General features: G+C 41.4%; 3 protein-coding genes across 3 annotated transcripts; 2 read left to right on the top strand and 1 right to left on the bottom strand.

The window, feature by feature from the left end:
* Nucleotides 1-195: 195 nt before the first annotated feature.
* Nucleotides 196-3331, top strand: PCOAH_00002740 (Uncharacterized protein; the record flags this gene model as incomplete). The annotated part of the gene is made up of 3 exons (XM_020057089.1): nt 196-2955; nt 3088-3194; nt 3298-3331. 3 exons carry the CDS (start codon nt 196-198, stop codon nt 3329-3331), a joined length of 2901 nt encoding a protein of 966 aa, XP_019912696.1.
* A 152-nt stretch (nt 3332-3483) lies between these two features.
* On the bottom strand, nt 3484-6213 carry PCOAH_00002730 (Uncharacterized protein; the record flags this gene model as incomplete). Its single annotated transcript, XM_020057088.1, has 1 exon — nt 3484-6213. The coding sequence occupies one exon, from the start codon at nt 6211-6213 to the stop codon at nt 3484-3486; it is 2730 nt and encodes a 909-aa protein (XP_019912719.1).
* A 2255-nt stretch (nt 6214-8468) lies between these two features.
* PCOAH_00002720 (Integral membrane protein) lies at nt 8469-13394 on the top strand (the record flags this gene model as incomplete). Its single annotated transcript, XM_020057087.1, has 1 exon — nt 8469-13394. The coding sequence occupies one exon, from the start codon at nt 8469-8471 to the stop codon at nt 13392-13394; it is 4926 nt and encodes a 1641-aa protein (XP_019912738.1).
* Between the last annotated feature and the right edge of the window lie 555 nt (nt 13395-13949).

Here is a 13949-nt window from a genome sequence, read left to right as displayed (position 1 = left end):
AATGAGAACGAAAAAGTGTAAGAAAAAAAATGTAGGAAAAAGAAATGTAGAAGAAAAAACACAGGGACAAAAATACAGGAAAGTAATAACACCGCTGCGCCTTAACATGTGGGAGGAGGAGAAGAGAAGGCTCTGCACTCCGAATACACGCAGATTGTTCTACGCGCGGAGTAGCCCTCACCCGGTGGTGGGAAAATGCTCAAGTACGCACGCAGGCTAAATAAAAAGCTGATTTACAAGCTACATGTGCAAAATGACAAAGTTGTAGAGATGCCCATGTTTTTGGTGGACAATCTGTATTTGAGGAACACAAGGGAGTTACTTATTCTGTTAAACAATGCCATAACATTTAACAGGAAGGAATTTTTGGAAAACTACAAGAGGGTACTACTAAAGGATAGTGAGAGGAATTCCAACTCATTTGATCGCCCGCAGGGAAGGGAAGAAAAGAATGCACCTAATGGTGATAGATTTGTTGCGCGAGGATGCACACCACCACATTCTAGTCACTCCCTTTTTGAGGGTGAAGGGAATGGTGGAGGTGACCTAAATTCCCATCAGGGGAATCCTTTGGAGAGCAACCACGAGACGATGCAAGTGGGTTCAATTTTTAAAAATGGACACATGTCACCAAATAACGGTGGGAGCCGCTACAAATACGACAATGAAGAGTACGACGAGTTAATCACTCACTTGTCGGAAGTGTGTGAGGACGTGCCCACTTCGCATGCATTTGAAGAGCACGAATTGGAAGATGCAGATGGGGAAGACGCAGCAGAAGAGGATGACCCCCCCGCGCAGGAATATTCACTAATTGGATACCTACCAAATGAGTTATTCTTCCAATCCATCAAGCAGAGAGTAGTGTCACTGAAGGATTACCTCTCCTTTAGTGACCTCTACTCGTTTATCCATCTGTTCAGTCGAATGAACGACATAGACATGGTAAAAATCCTGGGGGAGCAGTACATGCAGAAGCAAGAGAAGGAAAAGGACAAGCAGCTTAACAACAAACATGTGGTGCATTTACTAAATATATTCCTTAAGTTGAATTACAAAAGGAACAATACACATTGTATTGTTGACAGGCTGGTGGAAAGGATGAATGTAAACGTTTCGACTGATGACTTGAAATTGGCTGCACTAGGTTTTGCATGCTTGTCCAGATTGAACCTATACAACGTGGCCTTTTATCGCTACGTGGATACCTTCTTAAGCAATTTGGATAAATGTTCCCACTTGTGCTGTTCGATGGTACTTCACTGCTTGGGGTATTATAGGCACTATTGGGTTACGAAGAGGAGGGAGCTTTTGGAGCAGGCTAGACTTGTTAGGAAGTCACAGGGTGGTCAATTCGGAGGGACACACTCCCCAGGGGGGGATGCCTCTGGTCCAGCTGAGCGTATAATCACAAAACGTTGGGCAAATGTTAACCGCCTGTCCTTACAGCTGAAGAGGGAAAAGGCGCACCTGATTGAAGAGCTGGAGAAGGGGATGATCGACCAGTTGGTGAATATGGAGTTGGAGTCCATTTCGGAGAAGTCCATCAGTAGCATATTTCATTTTTTCTTTCTGTCAAAAAGGGGCCTCCTAACTGTAAACGTGGCTGGCAGTGGCAACCATACCGAGAAGCACAACGAAAGAGACCACCTCCTGTTGGGGAAGCTGGTCCACATTTTAATTACGAAGAAAGTAAATTTCGACCAGCCGAGGAGGTTGCTCATGTGCTGCTACCCATTGATTATTCACAGGTATTTCACCAACATACAAATATCGTCCTACTTCCTGGTGCAGTGCGCTAAACTGATCAAGCGTCTTAAGGAGAAGAAGCACCTGGACAATTTGCTCTTCGTATTGACAGGCTTCACACAAAATCAGATGATATTTTACCAAAACAAAAGTAACAACAAAACGGCACCGAAAATATATTTGGATAAGAAAAAAAACAAACTGCACAATTTTAAAATTGAAAATAAGTACATCGACATGTTGGAGAAGTGTGAATATGAAGTGAACGTGTTGGAGAAGGGACCCACAGAAGAACCCGTCAGTTGCAGGTCAGCCATTCTATACATCTTTAGCGAATTAACCAACATAAGCTACGAATTAAATAAGGAACAGATTGTTCTGTACTTACAACTCTTCTCCAGCTTTGACGTCAAGTTAAGTACCGACATTAAGAAGAAGTTATTTCGTTTAGTTATGGATTCCACAAATCAGTTAAGCAGTTTAGTCCATGTGGTACTTCAGCTAGCCATTAAGATTTATGGCATTTCCAGTACCTACATGAAGACAATCGCTTTGCAGTTTTTTGAAAAAATGGATCACGAGTTGGGAAAATTACACAAATTAAAAACAAACAATGAGGAGTTTATTAGCTGCATAATTTCTGGTCATGATACTGTTAGGCCGATGGAGAAGTACTCCTATCTGTGCGATTTAGAAAAACTGTCTGATATCCTTTTCGTGTTCGACCAAATAGATATTCATAATAAGGACTTCATCATGAACATTTCACATTTGCTTTGTGCGAATAATTTCTTCCTTCTAACGCATCGAAGGAGTAACTTCAGCTCGTTTGTCCATCTGCTGCATTATGTGGGCAGCTTACCAGTGGACGTAGATTCGGTTAAAAAATTGACCACCTTTCTTTTCACATGTGTGGCGGAATATTTGGATTCATCCTACGGGAAGTATGTAGAACGCAAACAGGGGGGACACAAAATGGAAGAACGTAAATTGAAGGGGTCTTCTGAACAGGTCAATACGTCCCTCCGTGATGATTGCCATACAAGTAGTTCCCCCCAAACGGAGGAGGAACCCTCTTTCTGCGAAGTGGACCATGCTTTCATAAAAGGCAGAATCTACCTCAAAGATTTGATCTTTTTGCTGGATGCGATTCGTATTTGCAAGGCTTACGATTTTGTTTCGCTGCTCAGGAGTGTGAGCAACATGGTAAGGGCCCGCATGTGTGCGCATCTGCGGGGATATATTTCTACGTTTTCCTCTTTACATTTTCCGCTACATAATTACCGCAACACAATTACCGCTACACATTTGCCGGTGCTACCTTTCCCCCCCTGGCAGATAAATTCGGAGGGGATACAAGCCCTCTCCGATGAGGACGTCGAACTGGTCAATTACATTTTCATCGACATGGGTCTGATGAACAAGTGCTTGCTGGACGAGGCCAGGTAACACCGCGGTGCGCAAAAAATGGTGCGAAAATGCGATTACAAAAGGGCGCCCTTCGGTCCATCTTGCTACCCCCCTTTCTTCTACACCCCTTCCATTCAGGCGCCGTGGATTGACCATCGGAATGAACTCGTGACGAGCATGCACGCAATCACGTCTACATTGGTACACGTTTGCAAAATGGCAAGATATGTACGATGCAATTCGTGCGTGCACCCTGTGAAGAGTTTCAGTGCCCCGTTTGGGAAATCATATAGAAGGCAGCTATACAAAGTTTAACAAACAGAGCTACCCCTTTTCCAAAGCGCACAACAGACTTAAATTTCGCTCAAATATATTCCTGCAGTACTCGTCACAGTTGTCCTCTCTCATGCTGAACAAGTCGTATTCTCTGTAATTTACGATGACCTTCCATAGATGTTCCTTTGCGATGTATTTTTTTAATCGTCTTATGAAGACTGTGCAGATAATATTTTTCAATTTGTAACTTTCCAAAAACATTTTTTTTATTTTAAAAATCCTGAAGAGGAAAAGGAAGGATTCCGTGTAGCAGCTCAGCTCTAGCAGTACCAAGCTGAGAAGGAAGTTCCCCCAAAGGTGGTGATTATTTAGATTAATGGTTAACTTAATGCAGTTAAAAAAATCATATATCCACTTCGTTTTGTACACACTAGAATTTAAAAAGGGGATCTTATCCACAATATGTTTTTCCCTATCGCTTAGTGAGAACCAATAATCTTCATACCGTTTTGCACTTTTATTCCCTTCCATTTTGAGGTTACTAGAATTCCCCGGTGGGATTATTTTTTCCTTTTTTTTCTCTAAAATGTAGTTCCCCTGTTTTGGGTTAGCTCCATTGTGTTCCTTTTCTTCTACATGTTTATTCGTACCTACTTTGGTAGGAGCGGTGTGCGCATTATTTGTTGCCTCAAATTTGTCCTGCCCACTCAGGTAGTTGTACCTGCATGTACTCGACCCCGAATCGAAGGTGAAATAATGTTTTAAAAAGCTGTAGTAGTTACTATTTTTTTTGTAAATTTCTAAGGCTTCCATAAATTTCTGCTCAGACCAAATTAAATTCTGCTTCCTTGTCGTGATATTTCCAATGTGCGTTTGGACAAAATTATTTCTAAAGTTGAACTCAATTAGGGATGACAAATGGGGAAGATTTAGGAACAGATATTTTTCTTTGTACTTTACATTTTCTTTGCTCATAAATCTTTTGCAGGAAAATAGGAGGACATCAAGGCGGCTTAACAACAGACTGTCTACCTCACTGGGGACTTTTTTTTCCAATTGTTTCTGGCCTATTAAACTGTTTTCACTTATCTCGGTCGACAGGAAACCAAGTTTGTCATTTTTTATGTGATCGTCATGCCCCTTCTGCTCCAGTGTTAGGAAGAAGTGAAACTGGTACCTCCCAATCAGGTCTTCAAAATGAGAGCGAATGTATTCTCTATCGTCGAATATTCTCGCTTGTATATTCATGCCTACGAACTTGTTAAGGTTTTCTTCCAGGCGGAGGCCCTGCATGTCCAGGCTGTCCACAAATTGGAACTTACTGATAAATTGGAAGGGCAGGCAGGCATACACGTGGTGGTCGCAGGGGTAGTTTGATCCGCTCGACCCGCTTGGACCGCTGCCACAAGTGACAGTTTGTGAATTTTCCGTTACGTCAGTGGACCTGCTGCCGCTCCTCCCATCTGGGTCATTCCTCACCGAAAAAAGTCTAACGTGAAAGAACTTGTGCTCTGAATCGGCCTTATAAATCCATCCCTTCACAATCGAATCTGAATTTATGTTGTGCAAAAATTCTTTCTTTCCTTCCCTTCCGAATATTATTCGTCTTTTACATGTTGCCATTTCCTTTTTTTCACGTCCCCCCTCGATGTCGTCAATCACAAACACGCTGCCTGCGCTGTGGGCGCGTCGGCTGGTGCTCATACATCCGTAGTTTATGTAAAATGCCTCATCCGCAAAGGGGACGAAGGAAATATCACAAAAGCCAAGGTGATCCTTATTGTCCAATTCGTCTAGGACGCAATGCTTCTGGTGTCCGTTTGCACTGGAATGGCTGCTCCCGTTGGAGTGCTTGCTGCCACTGGAATGGCTTCTACCGCATCTACTTGTTTCACCGCTAACTTCGCTAACGTCGCTAATTTCTCCGTTTTTAGGGTCCCCCCTTAAGACGCCCTCCAAAATCTTCGCTCTTTTCGCATTAACACCCCTGTCCGAGTACCTCCCTCTGTGGGGGCTCTTCCCGATCATCTTTGCGCTCGTTTCGTAGGACTTTCTGCTTCTCTTCCCGATTCGGCTGCGTTTGTCACTTGGGGTTATACGCGGGCTGCTACGTGCCTTACTACGAGTACTACTATGAGGGCTACTACGAGGCCTACTACTCTCAGCAGCACTCGCATCGCCCCGAACACTGCAAATAATATCACTACCCACACTGCCAATCACATTGTCACCTGCACTATCGCTAGCCCAGCCGTTGTCCCACCCAAGTGCATTCCCCGTATCCCCAACGCTTTCCCGTTTATGGGGTCTCCTGGCGATTACGCTGGGTGGTGTGACTGCACTGACCGCATTGAATTCACTGATATGCCCCTCCGCATCTGAATGTTCACCCTGGGATTCTCTCCCTGCAGTGTACCTCTCCATAGCCGCCTGGACAGAAGAGGAACTCACATAATTGGCGTCAATATAATCATAATACCCATTCGTGAATGGGCTGTAGTTATTTAAAAATAATTTACATATACAACTGATTCTGTTTTTTTGTTCCAACAAATTGAAAGAGGTTTCCATTTCTGCTACCAAGGAGTTGCATACATCCTTTGTGTCATTTGGGACTTTCCCATTTTGAGAAGAGAAATTTAAGACTTCTTTTCCCCTTTGTGGTTTTTCCTTTTTTTTACTATAAAAAAAATCATCAGTGTATTTTCGAAATAGTGGGAACTCTTTCTTCAATTCTTCTACGAACTGTTGGTATGCTTTTTCTTCTTTGCATTTCATTTTGTTTTCGCCTGTGTAACGTTGTAACTTTGTTCTGTTTGGGGTGTTATATGCACAGTGCGAACAAAACTATCCCTTAAATGGACGATAGTAGGCAAACGCGAAACGAAACAAGAAGTAGCCAATTCAGGAGAAAACAAACAAATGTGTAATCACACAAATGGGAAAACAAAAAAATAATAATAATAATAAATAAAACAAGTGAATAAACAAACAAACACAAAAACAAACGAACACGAAAACAAACGAATGGACAAACGAACGGTTCTTGCAAATGTCTATATAAGAAGGGGGGATACTAAAACAAATGGGCCGAATGCGTGGGGAGGAAACTCACACCATTGTTTGGTGAGTCAAACGCGTGAATTGAATTAGTCACTTAGGGGAAGTGGCTGGCAGGTAGCGACCAACAAATTGTCGAATTAACGATCCGTTCACTGTTTGGCCCAATTTTGCACAAGGTGACTGCATTGCTAGAAGCGTCCACGCAACGGAGTGCCAACGGGACTGCTTCTTACGTATAGATACGTGAGGGTAATGGCACATTGTCATCTGGAATGCATTATAAAGGCGATAAGGTGGACGGATTACATATGCGACTGGGGGGAAAGTCATAAAGGAATGAAAAGTTTTATCTTCTCATTGATTGTTTCATTTTTCCCCAAGGCGGCATCTTAACACCCGTGCTGCGTGCTTCTTATAATGCTCCGTTGTTTTCTACACAAATTATTTTTTACAATTTTTTGTTTTTCCCCTTGTGCATACTATCCTGAATTTTGTTCGCATGTTGTACATATCACTTGCACACAATTTAAAAAATAAAATAAAAGATAATCATGTAACAGAATGACGAAGAGGAAAATCTGGCAGTAGCGGAATGAGCACTCACTAGCCTGTTTCCTCCATGTTCCTTTCGCGCTTGTCACTATGTGCATACAGATTTGTGCGTTAACCAACTAATGCATCAAAAGGGAAAAAAAAAAAAAAAAGCAATAAATTTGAAAAACGTAATCCATTTGTGTTTAAAATGAAAATAGAATTTTCAGCAACGGTTAGAAGAGGAACGAAAAAGGGGCCTGTACAGGCATACGCACATACGTATGCATATACGCGGATACACTTGCTATACAGTTATTTCCCCTCCGTGAGCGCCATTTCCTTCCACTATGCGGGAAAAAAATAGGCTTACAGTTAAGGTGTGGGGAATAGTAGTAATAAAAAAAAAAAAGAAACGATTGCCCTTATTGCAAATTCCTTTCTATGGGTGCAAAAATATGAGAAAAACAAATCTGTGCACTATAGTGTACCCCCGAACCTGAACGCTTTAAGGAGGACACGCTGCAAAATGTGAAGGCGTAAGCGTGGGGGCTAAATGCAATAGTTTCTGGTGTCGTGCCCTTGGCGCCAGGTGGAAAAAAGGGGCGAGCACATAAGAGCTAAGGAAGCATCCGCACGGGTAGGGTGCCGCAAAAAAAAAAAAAAAGTAACATAATGAGCATGAACATAAGCATAATATAATCCACAAACGCATAATCAAACATATGTAATACGCATTGCCTATGCAGTGCCATTGAAAAGCTTTCTTCTCCAAAGCTTAGCAATGAAGGAAAGAGGCACGGTCACATGAGCCATAACGTGTACACCGTGTACATCGCATTTTTTTCATAGCCAGAGAAAGGAGGCAAAATTTTCGCTCCACAAAATAGAGAATTGTCAAGTGCGTTTTTTTTAATTTTCATTTTGAAAAATTATCACATCGTTCGAGGAAAGGTCAACTCCACAAGAATAAACATCAAAGTAATTTGCTGTAAAAATTTTGTAAGGAGTTTTTTTTTTTTTTTTTTTTTTTTTGTTCGTATAGATTGCAATTTTACACAATTGTTTTTATGTACAGTATCATATTTTCCAACGGATCATATAAGTAGGGGTAAGTCGCATTGGTAGGAAAATTTTGCAAGCTTGTCCCTCCCCTTTTTTTTTTTTTTTTGTTTTTTCTTTTTTTTGGTTAATTTGTGCAACGTTTGTTCTGCACCTCACCATTTGGAAAGCTGCTCTCATCATCCGCATGGTTACGTCGGTGCGTTGGATAGGATTCCCCAAAAAGGAAAAGAAAAGCGCAACACACCATCTATGACACAGGACCCACATAGCAGATTGTAGAAGGTATTCCCAGCAGCTTTACATGTGTAAGCATATACTTATGCATACATACGATCATATGCACATGTGTTTACGGAAGCTAGCCGGACGGAAAGATGAAACATAAGTACCATGTGCTGATTTATAGAAAGAAGAAAACGCATTTCAGGTTAGACGTGCTGCTGTTTTTCTTCTACGCCTATTTTCTCCACCTGATTTTGAAAAATGAGAAATTTCATGCGAAGCCGGGAGATTATGAGTACCTAGCCAAATTGGAAAATGAGGTGGAAGAAGCAGTTATGTTTGGCCTCCACGGGGAGGAGCAGCAACAACGCGTTGGGGGGAATGAAAGGAAAGACAGTAGCCAGTTCACAAGTGGGAAGCACAGTGAACAGGGGGATGAAAAAGGATCCAACAGGGAAGGAAAGGAAAACACGTTCAAGCCGATCATAATAGGAAAGTACAATCTGATCTACCTATTCTACAGCATCGAGTTTGTTAGTTTACTTTTATTTATTTTTTTCCACCTGTTAACGTTTCTCCTATCGCAGTGGAACCTGAGCGTTAACCTGTTCGTTTCGTTTAGTCGCCTAAGCAGCAGCAACAAAGACAAGTACTTGTACAACGTGCAGAACAAATGCACGCATGTGTATATTAAGCCACGTGTTAAGCGAAGTGACAAATTGTCAATAAACAGCAAGGAGAGGTTTAACACGGACTACAATTTGTACAAGCCGAAAGCAGAGTTAGTTCCACTGAAGAGGGGGAAAAATTATATATATTTTTTTTACAAACATAAGAAATATATTTTCAATTACGAAACGTTGGATTTTGAATCAGTAAAACATTTTGACAATTTTAATTTGTCCTTTTATCAAAAGTGGAAGGGACTCATAGAATACCAAATGGGGGGTCTCTACGATGATGGGAACACCAGCACAACATTGCAAGGGATAGAAGAAAATGTAAAAAAGATAGAGAAAAGGGGGGGCAATGTGAACACCCTTTTTTGTCAACTGGAGGGTTTATATTTAGATAAAGGTGGAAGAAGCGGAATTGACCAACTGGCACATTGTAACAAAGGGGGAAATAACATATCTGAGGAGGAGATAGAAGATGTTTCTCATTACACTAGGAAGGGAAAGGGAAGCGCAGAAGGGAGCACCACGGTACAAGGATCGGTTAAGCGTGATGAAGTTAAAAGTAAAAACAGAGTGCATCCCACCCAAGGGGGAAGGAAACAAAATGGACATCAAACAGACCCTTTTCTTTCCTATTACAAAAAGAGCAATTTTGAAATTCCGTATGACATTTTTGTACATAACAATTTGGACAAATATGGAGAAAATATATACGACATTCCTTCTCCCTGTTTTAAGAAGCTACTTTATGAGGCCATGTTATCCCCATTTTTTATTTTCCAATTCTTTAGCATCCTCCTGTGGATGCTAGACAGCTATTGGTACTTTGGCATTTTCTCCATTTTTATATTAGTGATGCTGGAGAGTCAATTGATTAATAAACGGATAAGAGAATTTAATTTAATAAACAGTATGAAAGTCCCTGCACAAAATGTGTATGTGTATAGGAATTTGCAATGGAAAGTTATCAAGTCTAATATGCTCCTTCCTGGGGATATATACATTTTATCGAATGAGACTAGTGGTGGGGATAATGTGTGTACGTGTGAGACGTTACTGTTGGAGGGAGTTTGCATTACGGATGAGTCGATCCTGACGGGGGAGTCCATACCTTTGATTAAGGCAGCTATTGATAAGACGGAAGGGGAGGAGTACCTTGATCACGATACTAGCGATAATGATACCTGTGCTGATTGGGAAGATGGAGGAGACCCCACGATGGGAATATCACCCGTCGGAGGAACGAAAGGAAGCTCCATTTTTACGAACAAAATTGACATAAAGAATAAACATAAGAAACATGTGGTGTATGCCGGGTCGAAGATTTTACTAACAAAAAATGAAAACGATCAATTTAATAATATGAAGTTACCCATTAATGGGTGTATAGGCATTGTTCTGAAAAATGGATTCACCACTTATCAGGGAAAATTAGTGAGGACAATCATTAACACATCGGAGAAGGTGAATTCATCAAGCATAGATTCGATTATCTTCCTTTTCATCCTTCTGTTATTTTCATTATCGTCATGCGCGTATGTAGTTTACAGTGTATTGCAGTCGACTCATGAGAGAAATTTATACAAATTGCTTCTGTCCGTTTCGCACATAATTACTGCAGTCATCCCACCAGAGTTTCCCATAACCTTATCGTTAGGAGTTACCATTTCGATAGTTTATCTGTACAACTTAAAGATCTACTGCACGGAACCTTTTAGGTTGCCATTTTCTGGCAAATCGAATATATGCGCTTTTGACAAGACGGGAACGCTGACGGAGGACAATATGATAGTTTTGGGTCTTTTCGGGTTTGATCAAAATACGGAAAGGATAAACGAAATAAATGAATCGATTATTAGCAAGCAGAGGGTGCCCTTCCTTTCCGTGGCGGTTATCGCGGGATGTAATTCGATATGCACCGTTAACAATAAGCTGCTAGGGGATCCCCTAGAAAAGAATTCCTTCGAAAGGTTGAAGTGCATGATGAGGAGTCTGGACAAGACGTACGTTCATACGAATAATTATCCGAATGGTGCAGCTTCTGCGGCGACATCTAGTGAGACTACGCAGGACAGTGCAGAAAAGGGGGGGAAATCCATGGGCATTTTTTCGAAAAAGACATCCAACACGATGGGTAGCGAAAAGAAAAGCCCATGTGTGGAGAACTTCCAAATTTATAAGAGGTTCTTCTTCTCGTCAGAGTTACAAAGAATGACGTGCATCATTTTGCACGAAGGGTATGAGGGGGACTGGTACGGGGAAGAGTTCGAGGAGGTCACGGATGTGGCTACGTGTGCAGGCAGCTTTAACGGGGAGATCAATCCTTGTAGTGAAAATATGGCCACGCTAGAAGGCCTAAAAAAGAAGAAAAAAAAAAATGACAGTATGAAAAACGAACCGGTTAAACAGTACCTGGCTGTTAGTAAGGGATCCCCAGAAATGATGAAAAAATTTTTAAAAAAAGTTCCCGCAAATTATGACGAAATGTTGAACAGCTTATCGATTAAGGGGTACCGTGTGATATGTCTAGCTGCCAATGTGTTGGACAACAAAGTAGTTTCCAAAAATGTTAAAAGGGAAGACATAGAGAAGGACTTACATTTCTGTGGTTTTCTCACGTTCATATGCCCAATTAAGGTGTCCACCCCGAGTTACATCCTCGATATTAAGCAGGCGGGGATTAAAAACGTGATGATAACAGGGGATAATGCGTTGACTGCGTGTCAAGTTTCGCAGGACGTTAACATTGTCCCATCTATAAAGGTTAAGGATATATTAATTTTAAAGCTCAGGGAAGATTACCCTATGCACGGGAAGACCACATCGACCAGAGTGACAAAGGACGGAGATACATTTAACCTTTGCGATCTCGAAGGAGCAATCGAGCTGATAAGAAACCTCCCCCTGGAGAAAAAATCCCAACAAAACGCAGCTGAAAAACTAATCAAAATGATCAAGGAGAAAAAAAACGTGAGCAACGTAGTCTACTTTATCAATAGGGAAAATAAAAAAATGCTTCCTTTTATAGAATGTGAGGAATACATAAAATTGTGCGAACAACTTTTTACCCTCTGCATTACAGGAGATATAATAGAACATTTTCTAACGAAGTATCAGAACGACATGGGTATATTTGACGAACTGATAAAAAGAGGGGTGATATTTTGTAGGGTGTCTCCAAAGAATAAAGAAATAATTATAAAAACGCTGAACAAGTTAGGGAATATTACCATTATGTGTGGCGACGGGACGAATGACATGGCGGCGTTGAAGGCGGCACATGTGGGGGTGTCCCTACTGAGCATAAAAATAAGTTACAAAAGTGGTAGGCCAGATGGTGGCGGTGTGAATATGGCTACACAGATGAATGGAGGACACACGAACGCGCTTTTGGGTGGTACCCATGTGGGCGGCTACCCTGGCAATTTCAACGGAGGGACGGTCAGCAACTACGAGCAGCGTTTACGAACTGCCTACGACAATTTGAACGCGCAATACAACGCCGCTTCTGCAAGTGGAGCAAGTAACACGGCAAATGCTAAATACTACGAACAAATGAGATTGTACAATGAGCGGAAAAGGCAACTGGAGCAGATGATGCAATCCATGGACGACTCCTTACCGTTGATCAAATTGGGAGAAGCAAGCATAGCATCTCCATTTACATACAAAGGAAACGACATAAAATGTGTGAAGGAAATTATTTGCTGTGGAAGATGTGCCTTATCAAAGGTTATAATGATGTACAAGCTCATGATTATTAATTCTCTCATAACGGCTTTTTCTGTTTCTATTTTGACCCTAGATGGGGTAAAGTTAAGTGACGCACAGACGACAGTTATTTCGCTCCTGTACACATCTCTCATCGTATTAATTTCCAAAACAGCTCCTTTAAAAAACATATCAAATTATTCGCCACCCAATTCGTTATTCAACATTAGCGTTATGAGTTCATTAATCTCCCAAGTATTTGTCCATTTTTCTATCCTAATTTATGGATGGAAGTTGGCTTGTTCGTACAGAGAACCTAATTACATTCCAGACTTAAAAGGAGACTTCTCCCCAAATCTGGTGAACACCTGTATTTATTACCTCATTTATTCCATCAACTTATCCATTTTTTCATGTAACTATGAAGGGTTACCTTTTATGACCCCCATTCATAAGAATAAAGAAATCGTGTACATTTTTGCTGTAAATTTTATTTTCCTGTTTGCTCTCGTTATGAATATTGTTCCCTACTTGAATCACTTCTTCTCTCTTGTCTCCTTTCCAAATGCGCACCTCCAGTTTGTCTTCTTATTTTTAATGTTTTTGGATGTCGTCGCGCCGTACCTCATTTGCAGTTTCATCCGGCGCGCCAGGCTCTACGCGTTCGAGCGTTTCGGAGTCAGTTTGTGACACGAAGGGGGGACAAGTGATTGTGAAATGCGATGACGCATGTTTTTTATTATTGCCTTTATTATTGCTTTTATTATTCCTTTATTATTCCTTTATTATTGCTTTTTTTTTTTTTTTTTCTTTTTTCGATACACCCACTTGGTGCCTTCCGTGTGGGCCCATATCCCTGGGGGGAATAACACGCGAGGGCCCCTTGCTGTGAAATTTGTTACACACCGCGATGCGCCTTCATTTTGTAGCCGTGTACCGGGTAGGGCCCCTGCACGCTGCTGAACCAGCGCGAACAGGTCATACAAATGTACACAAAAGGAGAAAAAAACTTTATAAATTGTTAGCATGTTAAATTCTTTGTACAAATGTTACGTGTCAGATGGGATGGTTATTCCATTTGTAATAGATTAGCCCTGATGAGAATAACCCTCCGTAGACACATCACTGAGCAGGTATACCATTAGGGCGTTACTCTTACCGTGCAGCCAAGTTTCCCGCATGAGGCGCTGCCATACCAGCGGATAGTGGTGGTGTAATTTTTCCCCCTTTTTAACAAACGTACTT

The sequence above is a fragment of the Plasmodium coatneyi genome, chromosome 2 (genome assembly GCF_001680005.1).
Source record: "Plasmodium coatneyi strain Hackeri chromosome 2, complete sequence".
Classification (NCBI taxonomy): Eukaryota; Apicomplexa; class Aconoidasida; order Haemosporida; family Plasmodiidae; genus Plasmodium; species Plasmodium coatneyi.
The sequence above is the reverse complement of the archived record's forward strand: the minus strand, read 5'-3'. Positions and strand labels throughout refer to the sequence as shown.